A 24,054-nucleotide genomic window follows, 5' to 3' on the forward strand; every position below is an offset into this window, starting at 1 on the left:
TCATTATTTATCGTTTTTATACATTTAGTACATTTGCCGGAAGATTCAGACAATCGGCTTTTTCAGACAGGTGGTCCCTCCTTTTAGTCCAGATCTTCAAGGGTTCACTGTACAGGAATTTTTTAATTAACAAATTAGTACAGTAATAACATTAGCGAAGATAGTTGTGTTACACATGATTTATAGACAAGTGGTTTCAAAGACAAAAATGTTGCTACCATAAGTTACAATTAAAATTTTGCATTAAATAATGAAATTGGTATTTAAATGCAACATATTACATAACATGAAATTACCAAACAGACCAGCTATCAAAGAGAGAGAAATTCTACATTTAAGTCCAATAACCCACCATATTAACAAACTTGATAAAGACTGTAATACAATAAACCCTCAACATTCAAACAAGTTTAACTTTCGCGGATTTGATTATTCACAGGTAGGTAAACACATGTTCATTATTCGCAGGCATGAGGTTTGGTTATTCACAGTTTCTGGTCGCGTTTTCCTGTAGCTCTGTGGTCCGTGGGATGCTTGTGTTTCATGTTTACTGTACATGACCATACCTTGCTGGATGCCATGCATCATAGCACTCTCTCTCAGTTAGTGACAGTAACACATGCAGCTCAGCTATTCGCTAAGTATTATTGTCCTTTTTGGTGACTTTTTGTTCTTAGTTATGCCTACTAAGTGTACAGTGAGTGGATCAAGTGCAAAGAGGCAGAATAAAGTGATGCCTTTAAGTAAAAAAGTGGAGTTGCTTGACTGCCTTGCTAGGGCTGATAATGCAGCAGCTGTGGGATGCCATTATGGTGTTAATTTGTCAACTGTGTGCTCAATCAGGAAAAAATGAGGCAAATATTTGTGTGTCTCTGCAAGTGCCCAAGAAAGTGCTAAAGTAACATTTTAAACCCATGACACTAGCTTGGAAAAATGGAGCACGCCCTGAATTTGTGGATATAAGACCAATCACAGAAAATAGTTCCACTTAGCGGTACAGTGATAAGGGAGAAACCGAAGCGGGTGTACGAACATATCCAAGCAGGTTCTAGTGGTGAAGCATCCAGTTCCACTGCTGTTTCCCTCAGCTTCCATGCCAGCAAAGACTGATTTGACAATTTCCAGAGACGCCATAGCCTCCATAACGTGAAACTAGTGAGGGAATCACCATCGGTTGACCATGTTGCTACAGCGAACTACCTGCAGCAATTAAAGGAACTAATAGAGGAGCAGGGCTACAGGCTGGAACAGGTCTTTAATGCTGATGAAACTAATCTCTTTAGGAAGAGGATGCCAAACTGCACCTTCCTGTCCAAGGATGAAAGATCTGCTCTGGGGTTCAAGGTGGCTAAGGACTGCCTTACTCTTCTCTGCAGCAGTGCAGCTGGTGACTTTATTGTGAAGCCGATGCTGCTCTACAGGTCCTTGAACCCTCGTGCCCTTTAGGATAAAACAAGAATAACCTCCCTGTCTTTTGGTGAGCCAACAAGGAGTGGGTTAACTGCTGCAGTTTTTCATGACTGGTTAAACAATTGTTTCGCCAACGAGGTGGAACGGTACATGAAGACCAAGCATTTGGCGTTTAAGGTCCTGCTAATATTGGAAAATGCACCTGGCCACCCTAAAAATGTTCAATTTGCTCACCCACAAGTTAAAATAGTCTTCCTACCTCCCAACACAACCTCACTCCTCCAGCCGATGGACCAGGGTCTTATTGCTATTTTTAAATCCTATTACAACTGCTGCACCTTCAAGGGAATCCTTGATCAATTGGAAAGTGACCCTTCGCTCACTGTCATCCAATTAATGTAGTCTCCATGCTTAATTAAAAAATTATTGAGGCCTCGTGTGCATTCATCTGACTTCATTAAAGGTAAGTGCACAGTAACACTTTATTCATTTTTCATTATTTTTACTGTACTGTATTTCATTTAAGAATTTCTATGTATTATTTTCGCCTTTTCAACTTACGACCAAATCGACATACGACCTGGTCGTCAGGATGGAACCCCGTCGTAAGTCGAGGAGAGACTGTACTGATATAAGGTACCTCTTCAAATGAGTGGATCCCGTAACCCCATTTTCCCCATAAGGTCTTAAGTTTAATATTTGTGGATTTGACATTCACGGTGTTTTAGAGGAATCTGATCCCCGCGAATGTTGAGGGTTTAATGTACTATCGTGCACCAAAGTCATGTCCACTACCCAACCACAGTGAGGATTCGAATAGCCTTGAGTCTGAAGTTTCGAAACAACTGGGGGAAATGCTATGGTCGGCCAACAGATGTCGCCCACTGTAGTGTGTGTGTGTGGGAGGGTTAGTCTAGTAACAGGCTGTGTGTAGGTGGAGCATAACATCGTGAATTCCGCAATCACTGATAACAATAAGAATGTCATGAAGATAGTTAATATTATTAAGCATGGTGAGAGATGTGTAACGGGTAAATAAAAGCACTACAACGACCATATCTCTGCCGTTCATGGCTACGGCGGTGAGACTGATGGGCACACCAGTAATTAATTCTCCATGACTACCAGTAATGGTAGTCACGGAGAATACACAAGTTGTTACCAAGGTTGGCGCCACCCACACCAGGGGAAGGAGATGATGTCGAACACTGAAACATGCCGAGGTCTCATTCCTACCATCGTCGTCACCAACAGGTAAGTCACATTAATTTGTCAGCATAGCCCATGTCGTCCTTATACTATTGCAGGGTGTCCCATGAGTGACAGCAGATATTTGTAGAGGTGAAAGAATATGTGATATTGAGCCACCACGTCTCTATCTCCATCCGTTTCCCTCTATCTATAATAAAAAGTGTAACCCTACTCAGAAAAAATAATGAATGGGCCCTCCAAACAAATTAAAGATGAGGTGCACCCCACCCAAATAGGGATGGGCCCTCCATTTCCTTTCGCCTTCTTTTCTCCACATTCCTTTCCTCCCTCCCATCGCCCCAGTCACCCCAACCTACCACCCAATACCATGCAGTGGGCAGAAGGCCACACACTTTCTCTCCTCCTAAAAGTCTGTTCCGTTTAACCCACATTCTTTCACTACTAAACCTTCTTCCCCCTTTCCTATATTTTGCTATCGCTATCGGTATCTCCCGCCTCGACCCCGCCATTTGTAATGGTTGCCTTGCGTAATTTGTAAAATCCACCTCACGGCTAAACGTAAACCGAAAAATCCATATATGTACAGTATAGAAGTTTTATACTCAGAATCACATATTCTTTCAACTCTACAAATATCTGCTGTAATTAGTGGGACACCCTATTATAATTATATGACAGTTGTTATATGAGCTCCTTAGTTAACTTCAACATAAAAATATGGTGTTTGATGTGCTATGCGTTTGCCGCACTTTACCTTACTCGGTTATGTTACACCCCCAGTTGCAACCTGGGAGTTTGGGTTGGGTAATGTAGTATTTTGAGCAGAAATGGAATTCAGAACGACTCCATGAACATGAAGAAAAACGTTTTTATATAATGAACCCTAACGTAATGTAACCTATTACAGTTATATGTAATCTGGGACGAACATGTCATAGCTGAAAAATGTCAAAGAAATATGTGAAGCAGTGGAAAACCATATATTTTGATTATCGACGAGGCTAACTACCTATAAACAATTAATATTTGATGATTGGCAAAAGTCCCGGGAAAATGAACCAACAAGTCATAAGCTAAAAATGATCAAATCATCCATCAGTTTATTCTTGGTCATCATCAAAACAATCCTCTCGACATTAAGAAACTATTCTGAATCGTCTAAGAATTGGGCATACGCAATTGACGCATGGCCAACTCCTGTCTTCCCCTAATGGAGCCCCACCTATATGCTCCAACTGCCGAACACAAATAACAGTCCAACATATTCTCATTGAATGCCCTATTTATAATTGGTATCGAACAATGTGCTTCACTAACCCTACAATGTAAGATATTTTAGCAGAGACCCCAAAATTTTTGCTAAGTTCAGTTTTGACCTTTTTGAAATACTGTAATCTCCCCCAAACAATATACAGTACTGTAACACTAAATTATAGAAACAGAAATATATGTTAACTAATCCCTCTGGCCAGCCCTAGGAGAGACTCAAATGGGTGTCATTGGTCTGGTTAAACTAAATCTTGATGATGATGATGATTATCGGCGAATGTTCACTCTACAGTCGCAGGGGTGGTGGTGGAGGTTTGGGGGGGGGGGAGGATCCACTTGCAGTTCACTATGAATACATGAAATAGGAAGGATTTCTTGGGCAGTTGATCCAAAAAGATATACCAAAACGTTATGTCAGAGTAATAATACTTAACCTAGGTGTTACTAATACCATTAATTTACTCTAGTACTGTATATAAAAGCCTGCATAAGTTACCACAACATAATATTACTCTGCCATTTCAGATATGCCTGCAGGACGAGCAAATTCGTCGGCAGTGATTGTCTGAGCGAGGCCAAATCATCGAGATGTGGAGAGCCGGGGCAACTGTGCCGAACAATGCTGTCGAAGTGGGGAGGAGCACCAAGACGATTAGCAGGTGGATCCGCCGGTGGGAGGAAGAGGGCTCAGTGGAGACGAAACCCCGAAGAGGGAGGCCACGAGTAACGTTGGCAAGGATGGACGCCATGATCGTGGTAGCTGCAACGGCATATCCAATGCGAACATCAGTGGAGCATACAAGAAATCTGGGCCTCAACTGCCATCACATGACGACGAGACGCCGACTTCATTAAGCCGGGATCGACTGCCATATTCCAGCTCACAAAGGGTGGCTAACACCTACTCACAAGGAATGTCGACTCGGCTTTGCATTGGAACACCTTCCACATAGGGAAGAATACTGGAGAACCATTATATTTACCGATGAAACGGTGTTCAGGTCAGTGGGAACCGAAGCAAGGCAGTGCTGGCGGCCCCCCAACACACGCTACCATGAGAAACACATTCAACATCGCGCAGTGAGTGGTAGGGTGTCAGTGTCATTCTGGGGGTGGATGTGGGCACATGGGCCAGGTGAACTGGTCAAGATCAATGGCCGTTTCACTGGTGAGCAGTATGTAGACATCCTGGAGCAAGTGCTAATTCCTACAGTCCGGGCTATGGCAGTTCCAGCCCCCCACACTATCAGGCTGGTTCATGACAACAGTCCCATTCATACCAGCAACATAGTGAAGGACTACCTCCAGGATCACCCTGAAATTGAGGTCATCGACTGGCCAACACTAGGATGTGATATTAATCCGATTGAACATATTTGGGCCATGATGAAACGTGATTGGGATATTGGGGAACAGCTAACCTGTGCAGCAATAGAGGCCAAAGCTTACGACGTGTGGGAGAGTATACGTCGACGACCAGGGGTGTGCCTGAAGCTGGTCGACTCCATCCCTAATCGCCTTGATGAAGTCCTGAATGCAATGGGTGGCTGGACCAAATACTAAGATGTGTGTAGTTGGTGTATTGTTTGGATTTTAGTATTGTTTGTAAATACAATTAATATATATTAACTCACCTACAGTGTTATCTTAAATCCATGTCCTTAATGATGTCTTAAACTATATCGCATGAAAATTCATAACTAAGTAACTTAACAGCCACAAATTATGTATTGTGTGGTATACAATGATCTGTATGACACGTCTTGGAATGTGTTGTCTTATAACACAATATAATTATATAGTTACAATTGCTACCATCATTGAAATGCTCATGATGTTCAGCTCACAATATTAATGGTAACTAAGCACACTCCAAAATATATGAAGCTTGCATATTGTGGTGGGGTGTTTAAGCACTGGAACTTGGAAGAATTGGAACTAGATTAAGTCTGAATAATATTTTACAATACTGATAACTTTTTCACTCTACTCTTTTTAACATAAGTATATAATTATATAATATTGCATTATATCACAAATATTTATTAAGCAAAAGATGGGTGGAATATAAATAAATAATCTCTTTGTCGGAATAACAACAAAATTGCGACGTGGTCGCTGAGTAAAACTAGTTGATCCTTGCATATTTCACTTTTATCCTTAATATATTCCATTCTTTAAAGTATCATTGTGACCAGAGCGGCAATAAGAACCCAGGACACTGCATCTGTTCCATGAATTCGTAACCAAAAAGAAAAAACTGTAAGACAAAACGTAGCTAAAAAGGCAGCTTGAAATTATGGTGGTATAAACAATAAATAAACCTGCCTCTCATCCCCCCCCCCCCCACACACACACACTACAGTGGGCGACATCTGTTGGCCGACCACAGCATTTCGCCCAGCTGTTTCGACACTTCAGACTCAAGGCTATTCGAAACTTCACTGTAGCTGGGCAGTGGACACAACTTTTGTGCACGATAGTAAACCCACTAAAAAATTATTCGGCTCCTGTGTCATATTGTATCACGCCGTAAGGGTGCCGAATAATTTTTTATTGGGTGTACACCTGTATGACTATGTACACCTGTGTGGTTGTGAGCATTTATATAAACATATATACTCAATAAAAAATTATTCGGCACCCTTACAGCGTGATACAATATGACACGGGTGCCAAATAATTTTTTAGTGGGTATGTATAGGCGAAATTGTATATGTACAGTGGGGTATGCTATAACGAACGGATCCTACTACGAATATTCCTATAACGAACGGTTTTACCTATAAAATTGAGAATGCTATAACGAACGAAACTCCTACAACGAACATTTTTTTTTTTTTTATACTAATTTATTGTTTTTTTATTACAAGTATTAATGATATTGGTTATTTCAGGGGTTTAGATGCATATTTATGCACTTTTTTACAATTTTTACAATTTTATATTATATTTTTCAGTGTTAAGTGGTTGTATTTGGGGGCCTGGAACGGATTAATCCTATAACGAACGAATGCTATAACGAACAAGGTTCTAGAACCAATCAGATTCGTTATAGCATACCCCACTGTATATAAAGCAGCACTTTTCACTTGGTAGCTCCCTAGCATGCTGAGGAATAGTGTAGCCAGAATCAAATTTCTTCATACTGCTTTGGAGCCTGCAAATTTACCAGAAATCAGCAAGATATTTTTTCCCGAGCACTATTCATGGCCAAGATATTGTCAAATATTATTCAAATGATGCCTTCTGATGTAAAAAAAAAAAAAAAAAAAAAAGGCTGGGAAATCACATGAAACCCTAAAAAATATATATATAATAAATAAAAGTCATTTTGGTGAGTATAAGTGAAAAGTGAGAGGTTATTGTTGATTCCTCTTCATGCTGTACCCACATCATTGCATCAGTCATTATAAAATTCACATGGCAAGAAAGAGTAAATCACAAGGAAGACAAAGGTTTAATCATAAAAAAACAATCTGAAAAGTAACGGAGTTACAGATTAAAAGTAAAAATAAGTGGTGGTTAGGCGCGCAGTCGTCGTAATGTTTATACACTTAAATCCTTGCTAGTTTTTAGTTAAAATCTTGTAAAAGTATTTTTTATGACAGATTATTACTGTACACATACTAAGGAAGAAAAGTAGACCAGTTAGAAGTTTTGTAACAAAAACTGAAATTTTGCTAATAATATTTCCACTTACAACTCAGACGAGGTAGGCCTTGACATATACATGATAATGGTGATGGCATTATGAATACTTATCAAATTAGCACAATATATTCATTATAATTCACCATACCCATATGCATGCCTCTACTGCAATACATTTCACCATCGCTTGTTATTTTTCCAAGCTCTGCCTACTGTATATATTACAAAATGCTTTTGTGTGGTACAGGAAGTCCTTGTATAACATCGGCTCGCTTAGCATTGTTTCGGTACTACGTCGCTAATCTTTAGATACCAAAAATTCGTTTAACGTCGTCACGGACTACTTTTTACGGCGCATCACCCGCTCTCGACGTTCTACAGTACCTCTACCTCGCAGAATGTCACAGCGTCCCCATGTGGCGCTAAGCCAGTCTCTGTTAGGCTTCCATATCATTCATGTGTGCTTAAGTGTTTTTGCTATAAATACTGTACTCTAACCATTCGAAATGGCTTCCAAGCGCCCATCAAGTACCACTGATGCTAGTGTTGTGAAGAAGCAACGTAAGACCATTAGCCTTGCTACAAAAATGGAGGGAAGCAGTCTCCCAACAAGCAACTTACACAGACAGAAGCCATCTTCCCACTACATAATTCAAATTCATGTGACATCGAGACTTGTGGTGATTGGCCGAATAAGAATTAGCACACATACACGAGTATCACATGACATCGACACTTCCACTGATTAGCTACGTTAGAAGTAAACAAAAAATACAGTATAACAGCAAACTTGTACTTTCTTCAGTGAAATAAAAAACATTAAAATAACATGAAAACTATAAATTTCTGCTGGAAACGCTATAGAGTACGGTAATCTTAATTTTTTGCTCCATCTCCTTATACAGGTACAGTGACCCCTCCGTTAACGAACTCAATCCGTTCCAGAAGGTCGTTCGTTAACCGAAAAGTTCGTTAACCGAAACCATTGTTTCAATGGGTTTTTGGGTAATTGGTTCCAGCTCACCAAAAATTTCCTAAATTCAACAAAAATGGTAGAAAAGTTCACTTACTTTGAGGTGTGTATGTAGAAGGCTCCTGGATGATGATGATGATGATGGGATTTAGAATGGGGTGGAGGAGAAGGAAGAAGAGAAGTCACCCCATGGCACCATTTCACCCATAAAATTTTAGTTCTCTTGGTGTATTTCAAGATTATTTTCTTTAAATCAACACTGCACTGCATTATATATTGTCAATATGTAAAATATATTTCAAAATGACCAATAATTTGCCTGGAAACACAGAAAAAAGCGTTAGTTGAAGAGAGTCTCAAGCAAGATGTTACCTCCAGTGAAAACAGAGAGAGACTACCTCCTGTTTGCTGTGTTAAGAGGCTGGATGGCACGCCATAAACTTGTCACTTTACCTTCAGTTATGTTCAATAATTGTTAAAATGACTAAAAAATTGAATATTAAACTTTTAAAATTATTGAATAGTATAAACTTCTTGATATTTACTAAAATATTAAGGAATTTAAGCCCTAGAACCGATTTATGTATTGGCGGACTGATATTAAAGCTGGTTGCCCGGTCAGTGCAAGTGAAAACATGTTGAGGTCGGTTCGTAAGAACTTCGTTAACCGAATTTTTTTTCGTTAACCGAATTGAAGATCCTTATGGAAGGCAGTTCGTTAATCGAAATTAAGTTAACCGAGGTGTTCGTTAAACGAGGGGTCACTGTATTAGAATCAGTACTTTATAAAGTTCTGTAAATGCTCACTACAAAATACTAACTGATGTATTCTTACTGAATATGTCTAATACTGTGTGAAAAAAATTATATGAGATACCTTGCTGTTCAGGGGATGGCATTTGTGACGGACAAATGCATAGAATGTTATTGTTTTTAACTAATTCTTGAGTATCAATTAGACTAAGGTTCACTAAGAAATCTATTATGTATGTGCACTTTTATTACATTTGGATTTTGTTGATTATTGAGTTTTTGTTCAATCTCAATCATTTTATTGCTAATTTTTTTTTTACGGGGATTAGCCCATCCAGGCACAGGTTACTGACCCACATCGGGGCCTGAGGGGCAAAAATTTAATATTAACAATGATAATAAAATTCAGATACATATAATTTATAATAAATAATAAAAATAATAAAAATAATAAAATAATACCCTGTAATGATAATAATAATAATAACAACACTGCAATAATAATAATAATAATGAACAATAAAGAAATACAAAAATGAAAATAAAAGATCAAGAATGAGAAACAATATATGTATGTTGTGTTGTCAAAGTAAGATAAACAATTGAGACCCTGCAATTGTGTATAAATGAGGCAGAAAGTCAGATCAGAAATCTGGGACTTGGTCACAATTTTTGTGATGCCATATGGCAGCAGGTTCTACCATTAGATAATACAGAACATTACATTATGTTTCCAATATCTTCCCAGGCGGTAGTACCTCCCTGTTTGGTAGCTGCCAATTACCTACTACCGTAGCCAACTACCTACTACCGTAGCCAACTACCTACTACTGTAGCCAACTACCTACTACTCAAGATCACACTACTTGTAATGAGAAAATTAGTAATGGATATAAATAAATGGCATACAATAGGCAGTCCACAGTATGGTACTACAGAACTTTTATCTCGTCCTGTATTAAACAACAATTTATCAAGAGGCACAATGGATAGCTCAAGATACAATTTACTTTCTGACATGACAGAACGATCTTATTATACTTCTAGCACTGACACAGTGTATGGAACACAATACAGAGCACCATATTGTCAGTGACTGTGAGGTTGTTTACTTACACACTACAGTACAGTATGTACATGTTAATGTACCTCAGTACAATGAAAGGTGATTGAAATTACTTTACCTGTATTTCTGCCCTAAGCAGCATGAATGATGTTAGAAAATTTGGAGGAACTTCAACAAGGATAAGTGGTGTCTTAGTGGAGTGGCAGGAACTAGTGTTGCATCCAGCCAGAATTGTTTGGGTGTCCCATTTTCTATGATCAGGTGGAGCAGGTTTTAGTTGTTAAGGGGTAACCATGAGGTCCTGCATGCTTTATAGTACATGTAGTGTATAGTAATATTTCTCTTGGGATAGCAAGCTACACCATACCTATGCCATCTATTTATCCCTGGTTATAAAAAGGGAATTTCAAGATCAAAATTATTTTATAGCAATCTTTATTGATCCAATAAATAGTTAAGAACTATGATTAGACAACTTCACAGTTCTCTTATTCGTACTGATATGTTTTATGATTATTCGTACTGATATGTTTTATGATTATTCGGTAGAGAACTTTTGGTTTCATCAATGCATATGATAAAGAAATAGAATTACTGTAATCATATACAGTACTGCTACCTTGTATTTATAACTAAAGAGTGAGAAAGTGAGGGTATGCTTGTTAAAACTGTATACAAGAACTAGAAAATAAAATTTGCATTCATTAATGTACATCTTATTTCATTTACACCAATACCTACAGAGTGAGGCGAAGAACATGACATGATGATGACACAGACATGAGTAAGGTCTGGTAGAGGGAAGTTCATCATCGTCACCACCATTGCCAGTTTCCACGATTGCTTTATAGGGACGTTTAATAAGTGATAAAATTTATTTTTACAGAATGGAAATTAAACTGCAGCTGAAGGGACAGAGGAAGTGTATGTGGCTGGATGGGAGAATGGTATGTGTGTGTGTGTGTGTGTGTGTGCCAGAGAAAATGGAAAATATGGGTAATATGATGGCAAAATTTTTGGCAAATTTAATAAGATCTATGTCTGGATTTTCAGTGTTAAGAATATCTCAGAACACAGTGCAATAAGAAAAAGGGATGTCAACTACATTTAAGATACTGTAGGTTTATATATATATATATTTCATTAGCCCAATAAAGCACGCGGACTTCTACATATAATCAACACCTCACCCCGCCAAGATTCAAACACATATATATATATATATATATATATATATATATATATATATATATATATATATATATATATATATATATATATATATATATATATATATATATATATATATATATATATATATATATATATATATATATATATATATATATATATATATATATATATATATATATATATATATATATATATATATATATATATATATATATATATATATATATATATGCAAGTAAATCACTGTAGGTGGCGTGATCTAGGTATATGCTGATAACCACAAGGAAAGAAGAAAACACGAAGTTCCCAAGCGCTTTCGTGTAATTCACATCTTCAGGGGTGAGTACAGACTAAGAGAGTAATACAAATCAAGGTGTATATATACAGAGGAGGGTGAGACCAGGTCCACAATGGTCAGGTATTAGGTAATGACCCTACTAATCTTTAAATAGCACACAACGGTTGGTGGTCAGGTCAGATGGTCAAGTGACCCGGCCTTCTCACCTGATCACAAATCTTCTTAATTACAAAATTGTCCAGCTTGTACATGCCGTTACTCAAATTCATGTTGAATGCTTCGGTATGTTTAATAAGACTAGATTCTATGATGTTCCTACTGTCAATTGACTTACATGGTAATATTGAGGAGGCATTATCCCAGTCAATGCAATGCTTGTTATCCCTCAAATGAACAAACAGAGCATTGGATTCCTGGCCTGTCCTAACACTGTATTTGTGTTGTTTAATTCTAGTTGCAAGATCTTTACCTGTCTGGCCTAAGTAAAACATATTACATTCCTTGCAAGGAACTTTATAAATGCAACCAATTGTGTTGTTGGGGGAGTTCTTGATTAACATTTGTTTAACAGTGCATGAGTTTTTAAATGCCACATTGACGTTCCAGGTTTTTAGTTGTGAAGGAATGTGTGAGAAATTTTTGTGAAATGGTAATATTAAGATATTCTTATGGTCATGGGTGGGCTTGGGATCAGTTCTATAAAAAGTTTTCTTAGTAATGTTTAGGCATTTGTCTATGAAAGATCTAGGGTATTTAAGGTTTGAGCCAATATTATATATATATTTGTATTCCTCATCGATGAATTCCGGACTGCAAATTCTCAAGGCACGTAAAAACATTGTTGAAAATACTGACTGTTTGACTTTATTATGGTGGGCAGAATAATAATGAATGTATGAACACACATTAGTTGGTTTTCTATAAATACTGAACTTAAAAGTGTTACCTATTCTGTGTATCAGACAGTCTAGAAATGGCAATTTACAGTCTTGCTCTAATTCCACAGTGAATTTGATCGAGGGGGTTAAGTTGTTAAGTTGAGGCAGGAAAGCTTTTAGGTCCTCATTACATGGCCAGAGACATAATACATCATCAACATATCTAAACCAGACTGCTGAGGGTGGTAAAATATTACTTAATAGTTTCTTTTCAAAGAATTCCATATATAGGTTGCTTAATACAGGTGAGAGTGGATTACCCATTGCCATACCAAATTTTTGAGCATAATATTCCCCATTGAATTCGAATTTGCAATCCTTAATACATAGTTTGATGAGTTCGATGAAGTCGTCTTTCGAGACGGGCAGTGAAATGTCATCCAGGGAATCTATGAGGAACTCTAGTAAATCATCAACTGGGACCTTTGTAAAGAGTGATGTTACATCAAAGCTGACCAGTTTAAATCATAATTAATGTGTAAGTTGTTGATTTTATCAACCAGATCCATATTATTCTTGATATTGGAGTTAGAAATGTTGCCAACTAGGGGATTTAGTAAAGAAACTAACCATTTAGATAGTTTATAAGAGATTGACCCAACTGAGCTAATGATGGGTCTTGCTGGGTTATTGGGCTTGTGGGTCTTGATTACAGCGTACATGTATGGCAGTGGAGGGGACGTTGAAGTAAGATGTTTAATGAGAGTAGCTTTGCCTCTCAATAGGGACTTCAGTTTTTTGTTGAACTGGGTGTTCACAGTGTTGAGAGGATTATTGATGAGAGTACATCCTTGTAGATGTACTCTCATGTTTGTGGATAGGGTGAGTGTCTGAACACTTCTCAAAAGGTATGATACCTTGAGGCACACATTCAGTTCATCAGCTGCAGTGCTTCGAGAAATGACAGGTAGGGTCTGGCGAAAGAGTCTAGCAATGACCATTGTAATGCCACGATAGGACGCCACTCTCCGGGAGGCTCCACATTGTCTCATTGTAGTGCATTAGGGTAGACCACATTTTTGGTTTTGCCATTATCACAAGTATGTAAAGATTTTTTTAGCATTAAACTGTTATTATTTTATTGTCTATTCATTATTACATATATCACCACCCATCATCACTACATACAACACCATCCATGATCACTACATATAACACCATCCATCATCACTACATATAACACCACCCATCATCACTACATATAACAACACCCATCATCACTACAGATCGGAAAGTAGGTTCCGAGATTCTCGTGCGGACACACAAACACACATACTTCTTTGTTTTATATATATATATATATATATATATATATATATATATATATATATATATATATATATATATATATATATATATATATATATATATATATATACACAGTCAACCCTCACTTTACGCGGTCCCACATTCTGCGTTTACACGTGCCCTGCCAGAACCCAGGATGCTCACATTCCGCGGTGGGTGTACCCCTTTACACAGGTGAGTATAATTTTTTTATTTAGCTCATAAAATTCATACAAATTATCCGGCCAGAATATAATTTACATTGCTGGAATTCTTACAATTTGATGATCATTTTGAATATAAACATCATATATTTTGCATTACAGTAGACATACAAATTTTAGATATAATGTTTACTCTGAGCAAATATGTTATCTTTTGTACAAAATATATGACATTTATATTCAAAATATTCCTGGTCTTACAAGGAATCCAGCAATGTCAATTATATTATCCTAACTTTAGTCTGATTTATTATTTATTACTAAAAAGGTAAACAGTCTGGTATTCCCACACATTCATCTGGTAGGGAGGGTTGGTGGGGGGTGGGAGGGAGGGAGGGACCGGCGACCGACCACCTGGCACCACGGTGTGAAGAATATATTTTTTTTTTTATTAACTGAAGATATTTGTTTTAGCTCATAAAATTCATACAAATTACCCGGCCAGAATATAATTTACATTACTGGAATTCTTACAATTTGATGATCATTTTGAATATAAACATCATAGATTTTGCATTAGACATACAAATTTTAGATATAATGTTTTCTCTGAGTAAATATGTTATCTTTTGTGCAAAATATATGACATTTATATTCAAAATATTCCTGGTTTTACAAGGAATCCAGCAATGTCAATTATATTATCCTAACTTTAATCTGAGGTATTATTTAATACTAAATGTTAAAATCTAGTTTTTTCACCCAACCTTTCTCTTGAAGGGAGGATTGGTGGGGGGTGGGGGGGAGGGTTGGGACGGACCCGACCACCTGGCGTGGTTGGAAGAGGGGGGGAGGCAAGGTGGGGTACTTTGATTGACAGATAGTGTCGAAGAATATTTTTTTTTTTATTAACTGAAGATATTTGTTTTAGCTCATAAAATTCATACAAATTACCCAGCCAGAATATAATTTACATGAATGGAATTCTTACAATTTGATGATCATTTTGAATATAAACATCATAGATTTTGCATTAGACATACAAATTTTAGATATAATGTTTACTCTGAGTAAATATGTTATCATTTGTGCAAAATATATGACATTTGTATTCAAAATATTCCTGGTCTTACAACGAATCCAGCAATGTGAATTATATTATCCTAACTTTAGTTTGAGGTATTATTTATTACTATACCTGGTTTTCCCCCAAAAATTTCTCAGAGAGGGAACAGCCAGCAAGTGTAGTGTGAGAAGAGGGGGAGGGAGTTGAGTCCATTATTTGAATGGACATTAACTTGGCGACTGTATTTCTCTATTTCTCTTAAGTATTAATTGTGTGCATGTACCATCATAAAATTAAGATGTTATTTTTACTAGAACATAGGTATTGTGTTGGAAAAAGTGGAGTTTGGGGGGTCAGCTGGTCTCTATTTCATTTAATCCCATATGTTATGTTATTCACTTTATGCGTTTCTCACTTTCCGAGGTACCCTGTGGGTTACATTAACCGGGGCCAGAAAGTGGAGGGACTGTATATATATATATATATATATATATATATATATATATATATATATATATATATATATATATATAGAGAGAGAGAGAGAGCTCCTCCCCGACTTACGATGGGGTTAGGGACCCAAATCCAGTTTGTAAGTCGTAAATGCTTAAATAATACATAAAAAATTTAAAATGGGTGTCTCTTTTTCTTCTCAGCACCACAAAAACTCTCACTTTCAAGCTTACCAGCCATTTTTAAGTGAATTACAAACGAAAATTTTGTCTGTGTACTGATGTTGGGACTCGAAAGTACGAAATTTGACAAAATTTTGGTACGACTGAGTTCGGGTGGTCGTAAGTCGAGTAGGTCATAAGTCGGGGAGATGTATATATACAGTGGTCCCTCGGTTAATGAACATAATTCGTTCCACAGAGTCGTTCGTTAACCGAATCCATTGTTTCAATGGGATATTGGGTAATTAGTTCCAGCTCACAGAAAAGTACATACAAAGTATGTATAAACAAAATGCAGTAAAGTACACTTACTTTGAGGTGTGTATGTAGAATGTTGCTGGTTGATGATGATGATGGGAATTAGAAGTGGAGGAGGAGAAGGGAGAAGAGAAGGAAGTGTGGATGGAGGAGAAATCACCTTTCTTTGGACCCATGCTTGATGCAGTAATTTCACCAATAAAATTTTAAGTTTACTTGTTGTAATTCAAGATTATTTTATTTAAATCAACACTGCACTATACTGTATATTATCAATATGTTTACTAAATTTCAGAATGACCAATAATTTTAATGTAAAAATGCAAAAATATTCGGGCACCTGTGTCCTGCGCGCTGACATCTTAGTTACATGGGCCTAAGATGATCTCTGCTTTATTTTGGGAATACTTCTTAGGGAGGCTTCTTAGACCCCGGAATGCCCAAATTTTGTCTGAATCTTCCAAAATCTAGATTTACCAGGTCTGAATCTTTGAGGGTTCACTGTATATATCTATATACTGTATATAATTATGGTCTGTACATTTACTTAATATCAAAATAAAGTAATCAAACTCAACAACTGATTGTACCACTGTTGATATTATTAGTAACAACTAGCACTAACGTACAGATGTCAGTTTACATACTGTTGATACAGTATTGTTGTAATGAATATGTATAAAAATATTAATTCAACCCAATCCTTTTTGTGGGAATTTCTAATGGGTAAAGTTTACTTATATTATCTTAATATATTGAAACATTCATGGGACAACATTATATGTACAGTAAACAAAATATCAGCCAAAAATTACAAAACAGTAAGCGTATCATAACATAGTTTATCGAATTCATTTGTATGAAAAACATAACAATGAACACCTCCAGCAAATATGGTAAATTTTCCTAATATACATACCATAAGTTATTCTATTCTGTGGGTTACCACCCTGACATTATCATCAACATTTCATGGCCATTTTCCATGATTGCATGGGCTAGCTGTGATTAACTGTTGGCATTCTATTGCTGTGCATTCTATTGCAGTCTCTCTCATTCTGCTCTTCCCGTAACACTGGTGGCATTTCTTACAACCTTTCCTCATGTCATTCTTGGCCTACCTCTGGCCATGCATCTCTTTGACACAATTGATCTCCATTCTCTCTACATGCCCAAACCATCTCACCCAACCTCTACATAAAAATTTGTCAGTACTGCACTCTCAATTCCCAGCCATCCTCTTAGGTCTGAACAGGGTTCAGTGTACAGTATACATATTGTTTTCATTCATATCCTTTCTGCTGATGCTGGGTGGCCAAACAGGTTCTGTTTTTAATTTTTATCATTTAAACAGCTAGTGGGTTACCACTTTCCCCTGGCAGGATATAGTACTTGCCCACCAAAAGCTTGTTCCATCATTGGTGAGCATATCCAACATTGAACTCATTTATTATGTGTGAGTAAGGAACTTAATCTTCTTTTCCAATTATGAATCATATGCTTGACCAGTTAGGGCAAGGTAACAAGCTCTGCCATCATTTGAGGCATTATACAATAAATGGACTTAATATCTACGAAATGTTTCATCCCATTGAAAATATTAACACAAAATACTTGTCACAAAATATATTTTCAAATTCATATCGAACTCCAAATTTACAAGAACATTTTGTACATGAACAGAAACTAAACCATTTCATAATTTTTCAAAACTTCATACACTATTGTACATGTAGATACCAGTCTCACTTCGTGGTTCCTGATACTTTCACAAATAGTCAAAATACAAATGTTTCAATATTGCACATGTAGTTTGTGTTCCATGGAAGTTCAAAGTAATATTAAGTATTATGCTTGTCTTTTTTCTGACTTTATATTGACATTCTATCAGTCTATGAATGTCATAAATTTAACCTGGCACACACACCAATATCCAGGTGATAATGTAAAATGTTTTTCACTTTTATCGTCAACATCAATGGAATTTCAACCTAACTTCACATTACTTATTGCTCATATTTTTTTCCTTCGCAAAACCTTCCACCAGCACATTAGCAGCAATCATTTCTGGACTCCCGTGTGATAAACGATCTTCTCGTGATATTAATGATTCTGTTTCAAGTTTTACTGGTGCAGGCTTTCTATAATCTTTTGCATATTGTTTGTGTGTCAATGAAGAACTTCTGGACAAAGAAACAGGCTGTCTGATATTTCCAAATCTATATTCAGAAGCTGATCTCTTTACCAGAAACTCTCTGGGCTTATATGAGGAAACTTGCACAACTGGCACATGTTTCTTTGGAGTCACTTTGGGATGGTTAATCAAGTTTAATTTACCAAAACCTTGACTGTGAAGTTCAGATGATGTAGATATTGTTACTGGAGATAACTGTGAACTGCTCACAACAGCTTCTGTAGTCTGGGACCAAGCTTTTATATCATTGTTTTGTGTGTTCACAGCACCAGTATGTTCCACACCATTTCTATCTCTTCCCACAACCATCAATTTCATTCTGGGAGGTATTGTAAATTGTGATTGTAATGGAGCCGATGGACTTGTATTTAGAATATCACCAAATGAATCAGTGTGATTATCATCATATGTCACCTGGTGTGGGGAATCTGCTTCAGAGTCCCAGGTATTCACTTCCATCTCTTCCGTGCTAGATCTCCAATCAGATCTTTCTTTAAAGTTTTCACCACTTATGTGTCTTGTAGAAAATCTGCAAAAAAAAAAAAGCTAAATTTAGTATTAATTCATAAACTGTTTTCTACCGTACTGTACATGACAACACTGAAAGATGTCCTACTAATACCTTTTTCAATTAGTAACTCTCTCTCTCTGTTCCAGAAATAATTTACAGTTTGTATGTATTTTTTCATCACTTATTTACATATTGTACAAGCGGTTTTCAACTTTGCTGTTTAATACCTGTCTACCTCATAGTAGTTATAGTGACTAGCTTTATCTTTCAATAAGATAAAATTCAAATTTTGGGATATGAAATATAAATAGAATCTAGTTATCATAGTGTACAATACCTTATATGAAAAATTATGATTGGTAATCATTAGAAGTAACAGCAGAATAACACTGTCAACAATATACATTATTTATTTTCAGTGATGATTTACTCTCCAACCTGATAATACAATATACATGTATAAAACTGCTGCCCATTTATAATGACACTTAAAACTGTGATGGATTGTCTTGTAATATGAGTACCTAGAGTACTGTACTGTATACTATAGGTACAAGTATTCCCTTCTAGTCGATCTCTCAAGACCATTAATATTATGGACTTTCTATATTTTCTATAAGTTTTGCATCAAACAATGCAGTAATCAAATTGTATCAAAGGTTATAACCGGTAAATTCCAAGCATTAGAACAACCAGTGGTCTACCATACTGAAAGAAAATACAATTCTCAATTCATGATAATGCTACAGTACTTTATACACCTTAAAATTGAAACAAATCAGCTGTATTACTTTTGCATACCAACTCTTAATATACAGTACATACAAATTAACAAGCTCAAGTCCACACTGGTGGAAAATAGCTAAAGATGCTGCCTCCTCCTCATCACTCCTCCTCCTTAAAAGGACGAAAACTAAGTTCAACTATTGCCTTCTAAATGCTAAGAGCTCTTCTTTGAGTCACATTTGTCCATCAGCACTCTGCACCAAAGCTACAGCCCAAAATTCTGATATTAAGGTCAATCTACAATTTTGAAGTTCCAACTGACTTAATCCACGAACCCAAAGAAGGAGAAAGTGGAACCAAGACACCTGGCTCTAGGCTCTACTAGGAAACAGGATTCCAGTATCAATATTCCATTTCTAGATTTTGTTTTCTTTTAAGGTTCGTTCGATTATTGCCCACACTCTCCCTTACCTTTCAGTTCTTCAGTGTTGCCCTAGAACCTTCAGGAAAAAAGCCAGCAATATCCAGAGCCACCAAAATCAGATCATAAAATCAAGATGCCATCCTCATGTCTGAGGCTAGGCAACTACTAAAGCCATCCACATGAAACATTTTTTGGGCTGTCTTTACCAATCCCTCAAAGTTTCTCTCTCTCCAAGGACCCAGCTTTTGATTTTGTTAATTCACATCAGTTTGTCTTTCCTTGGCCCTACTACTCTCAGTTACCCATTAATATCTGTACTATTATCCTTTCATCCCAAGTTATATGGCCAAATTATCTTCTTGTTTTATAATTTTTCAGCATTTCTCTTATAACTCTTGCCAATCTTACATTATAACCTCTGTAGTTTGCACACCTTTGGCACTAACCATTTAGTGAACTAAAGAGTGGGTACAATGGACCTTGGGACTGTGAATCCAAAACATCAGGTACATAAATTATAAAGTTTGAACCCAAAGACCATAAACACAAATCAACAACGTGTGCACATAAAAAGTATCACTGACTTTAAAGTCATATTAAACAAACATTGTACACAGATATAAAATACAGAAGTGTACATATAAATCACTATACTCTGTACAGCTGTATATACTCACCATCCAAGGACCTGGTGCATACACACTATACAAGGATTTATAGGTGCCATGAAGGTTTTGTAAGTCAGAGAAGGAGGCCTTTGGCTGCTAGATGGTAAGGAAAACTTATGTGTCATAGTAGTTTGGTTGTGGGGGCCAAAACTGGTGCAGTATACAACTTGGTTCCAGTATTTGTTGAGCATTGGTGAGTGCAAAGCAAGTACAGTAGAAATTGCATGGAGTGCAAGTTTGTACTCATACATCACAACTGGTTAAATCATCACCATAATTATTAATAACGGATATTAAATGTTTTAATTACAGCACTGTATAGTCACATGTTTCACAAATGACATCAGAAGGCCCCTAGATCCAAACATAAGAATGGCATTCAGATTTTGTAATTTTTTGAAGAATAAAGACAGAAAAACTAGATAAATATAAATAAATAAAATTTTAGGGAATAAAGTATGGAATTGAAAATTTTAATAAATACAGTATTATCTCTGAAATGAGTACAGTATACAATAAAGTATTTAACCCCAACGCCCCGGTTGACGTTACGGAACGCGCACCTTTTCACGCCATTGTTTGAATGCCCAGCTCGGGTTATCAGTTTCCAGCATGACTATTTGGTGGTCACACCACACACAGGGTAGTGTGGGTGGGCTCAGTGCTGTTAGTTCACATTAGCCTGTTGCCATGGACAGTCGTTTGTCCATTTTATCATGTTGTATCAAAGTAATATTGCTAAAAGTAGTGTAGTAATACTGGAAAATAATGTTATGATTATGTTATAAATGTAATTTTATTTGTGGAATTTTTATTCCAATAATTATTTATATGCATTACTTGATCTCCCAAACACAAAGACAGCCAGATAGCTGGCGACAGACTGAGTGTGTGTCGCTGAGCACTTTTTATGAAAAATAATGCAAATAAAACTAAATTAATTATTTATAGGAAATAAGTATTATGATCAGTAAATATATCCATTACTGGCCATCCCGGAAGGCAAGCAGAAAATGGTTGCCAAGTGCGCAAGTGACCACGAGCACTCGCCATCAAACAAGCTGTCCCCTTAACTCCCTCGCCACTGCGGCCCCAGGGAAGTTTCTATAGGGTCAATATATAGTTAAGTTTCTACAAGCATCACTACCTGAGAACTTTAGTGGCATCTACAGAACATTAATATTTGGGTAGTGATTCATGTGTCCCAACAAATACCCTTACAAATAAAAAGTAAAAATAAGAACACTAAAGATATGGATAAAAACCTTTCGAGATTAACCTACCGGTACATAGGATGGCCAAGTTATCCTACCATGCCGAGTGACCAGTTTACATCAACTGGTCAGAGAAGCACCAAATGATGAAGTTGTCCATAAAAATTCTTCATACAGTATTTTCAATTTTTCAATGTCATTTTATCATTTCCTTTGTTTGTTTGTTTTTTTACCAACATTTTGAGTATTTAATCATATTTCTCATTCAAATTTTGTTGGAAAATGTAAACTACTGTATTGCAAATTTTGTTGAACATGACATAGGTTGGATCCTACCTGTATATGTAATTGGCATGAACTATATTGTACAGTATTGGGAAATAATGATCGGCACACTAGAGGGGTCCTACTGCACTTTATTTATCAATCGGTATAACTTATCTTTTACTTTTCCTGTAGCAGTAGCACTACATGTCAAAGGCCTCTTGCCTCCCTCGTGTCCAGGTTTCAGAGCCATACAATAGCCCTGATCATACATTTGATTTCATTAGTTTTTTCACTTTAATAACAAATGCCCCTTTTTAACAGGTCTAAGATTCTTATATGCTACTCTTGCAAGATGTCCCAAGTTAAATTTATCTTCCACATTTACCATCACAATTTATGCTGTTTTCCAAACACAAAAATTTTTCAACCTGTTTAAGTTCCTTGTTCCCTATCATAATCCTTCTTTTAAGATTTATTTTTAATTAAAATGCCACTATCAAATGTTTTTCTCAAAATCCATAAAACACACAATTGAATTTCTTTAAACCTCTCGAGCCCTTTCCTTTAAAATGTTTTACACCACAAATCTTCCCAAGAACCTCTTCCCTTTCTCAATTCATATTGATCTCCAGATAACTCACGGTCTATTCTAATATTTATTCTATTTAATTGTCATAAAACATTGCAGCATGACCCTCTAAGGTTTTTGCCTTTTTGGTAGAAGCAAATACCTGTCTATTGACTTTTCTAACAGTTCTATTTAATTCCTGCCCATTTATTTTAATAATTTGAGGGGGAAGCTCATCAACCCCAAAAGCCTTTAATTTTAATTTTGCCTACTGCAGCCTCAATTTGTTTCCAAAATTGGCAGTTTGATCTTCATTTGCATAGAAAACAGGGAATCCAAAAGGTCCCCATTCCACAACCAAAAAACCTCCAGGTGTATCATCACATCTAAAACAAACCTACAACACAACCCACAAAAACTATATGACCTAAAAGCCTTATATACAAAACATCAAATTTATGAAACTGAAGATGAAGATACAACAGTGTATCCTCACCCACATCTATCATTTAACTGGGAAAGGATTAGATGAGCCCCATTATCACCATTATAATCATCATCCTTATCACCACTTTATGGCTATTTTCCATGCTTTAAATCCTAATTACTATCAGGAAAATTTGAAGTAAGTTTTGTGGCTGGATGCCCTTCCTATCACTATTCACTTGTGGGAACCAGGCATTATACAGTATTGTATGTAGGTCTTCCAGGTGTCTTCTTATGACCTAAACTCTAGACCAGAGATTTTCAACCAATGTGCCGCGAAGCATCCGTAGGTGTGCCGCGGGAGTTTAAATAGTTTGTCGTTACTGAGTAAAAACATTGAAAAGTATTTCCCATCACTTGATGTATCTTCCTTGGACTGGGTGAGAGATCCGTTTGTGGTAAGTGCGTGCGAGTCAGCAGGATTAAATGTTGCCGAAGAGGATGCGCTGACGGAAATCAGAAGCGACAGAGGACTGAAAGTGAAGCACCTATCAACAGATATGACTTCATTCTGGTTGTCCCTTCGAGAGGAATACCCCATCATTACAAAGAAGGCAATTGAAGCACTTCTTCCTTTCTCAACATTGTATCTGTGTGAAGCTGGCTTCTCTGCTATGAACACAATGAAAAGCAAGAACAGGTCGCAGCTTCAAACACTGGAGGAGGACTTGAGGGCATGCCTGTCAACCATTCGACCTCGGACAAGGAACATCATGAGATAACACCAATCACAGGTTTCCCACTGTTATTTTTATGTAAGCAAAGGCCTTTTATTTTTAC

The 24,054-nt window shown here is 36.7% G+C and overlaps 1 protein-coding gene across 5 annotated transcripts in view; it reads right to left on the reverse strand.

Annotated features, from left to right (window-relative positions):
- Positions 1-16,797: 16,797 nt before the first annotated feature.
- Positions 16,798-24,054, reverse strand: part of LOC121865498 (tumor protein p73-like) — a 63,364-nt gene continuing 56,107 nt past the window's right edge. For all 5 annotated transcript variants that reach the window (XM_042365011.1, XM_042365009.1, XM_042365010.1 and 2 more), the window contains one exon: positions 16,798-18,939. In XM_042365011.1, coding sequence (XP_042220945.1) covers positions 18,219-18,939 — 721 coding nt within the window. In that variant the 3' untranslated portion in view covers positions 16,798-18,218. The remainder of the gene's footprint in view (positions 18,940-24,054) is intronic.

This window comes from Homarus americanus, unplaced genomic scaffold, assembly GCF_018991925.1.
Source record: "Homarus americanus isolate GMGI-L3 unplaced genomic scaffold, GMGI_Hamer_2.0 scaffold25483, whole genome shotgun sequence".
NCBI lineage: Eukaryota > Metazoa > Arthropoda > Malacostraca > Decapoda > Nephropidae > Homarus > Homarus americanus.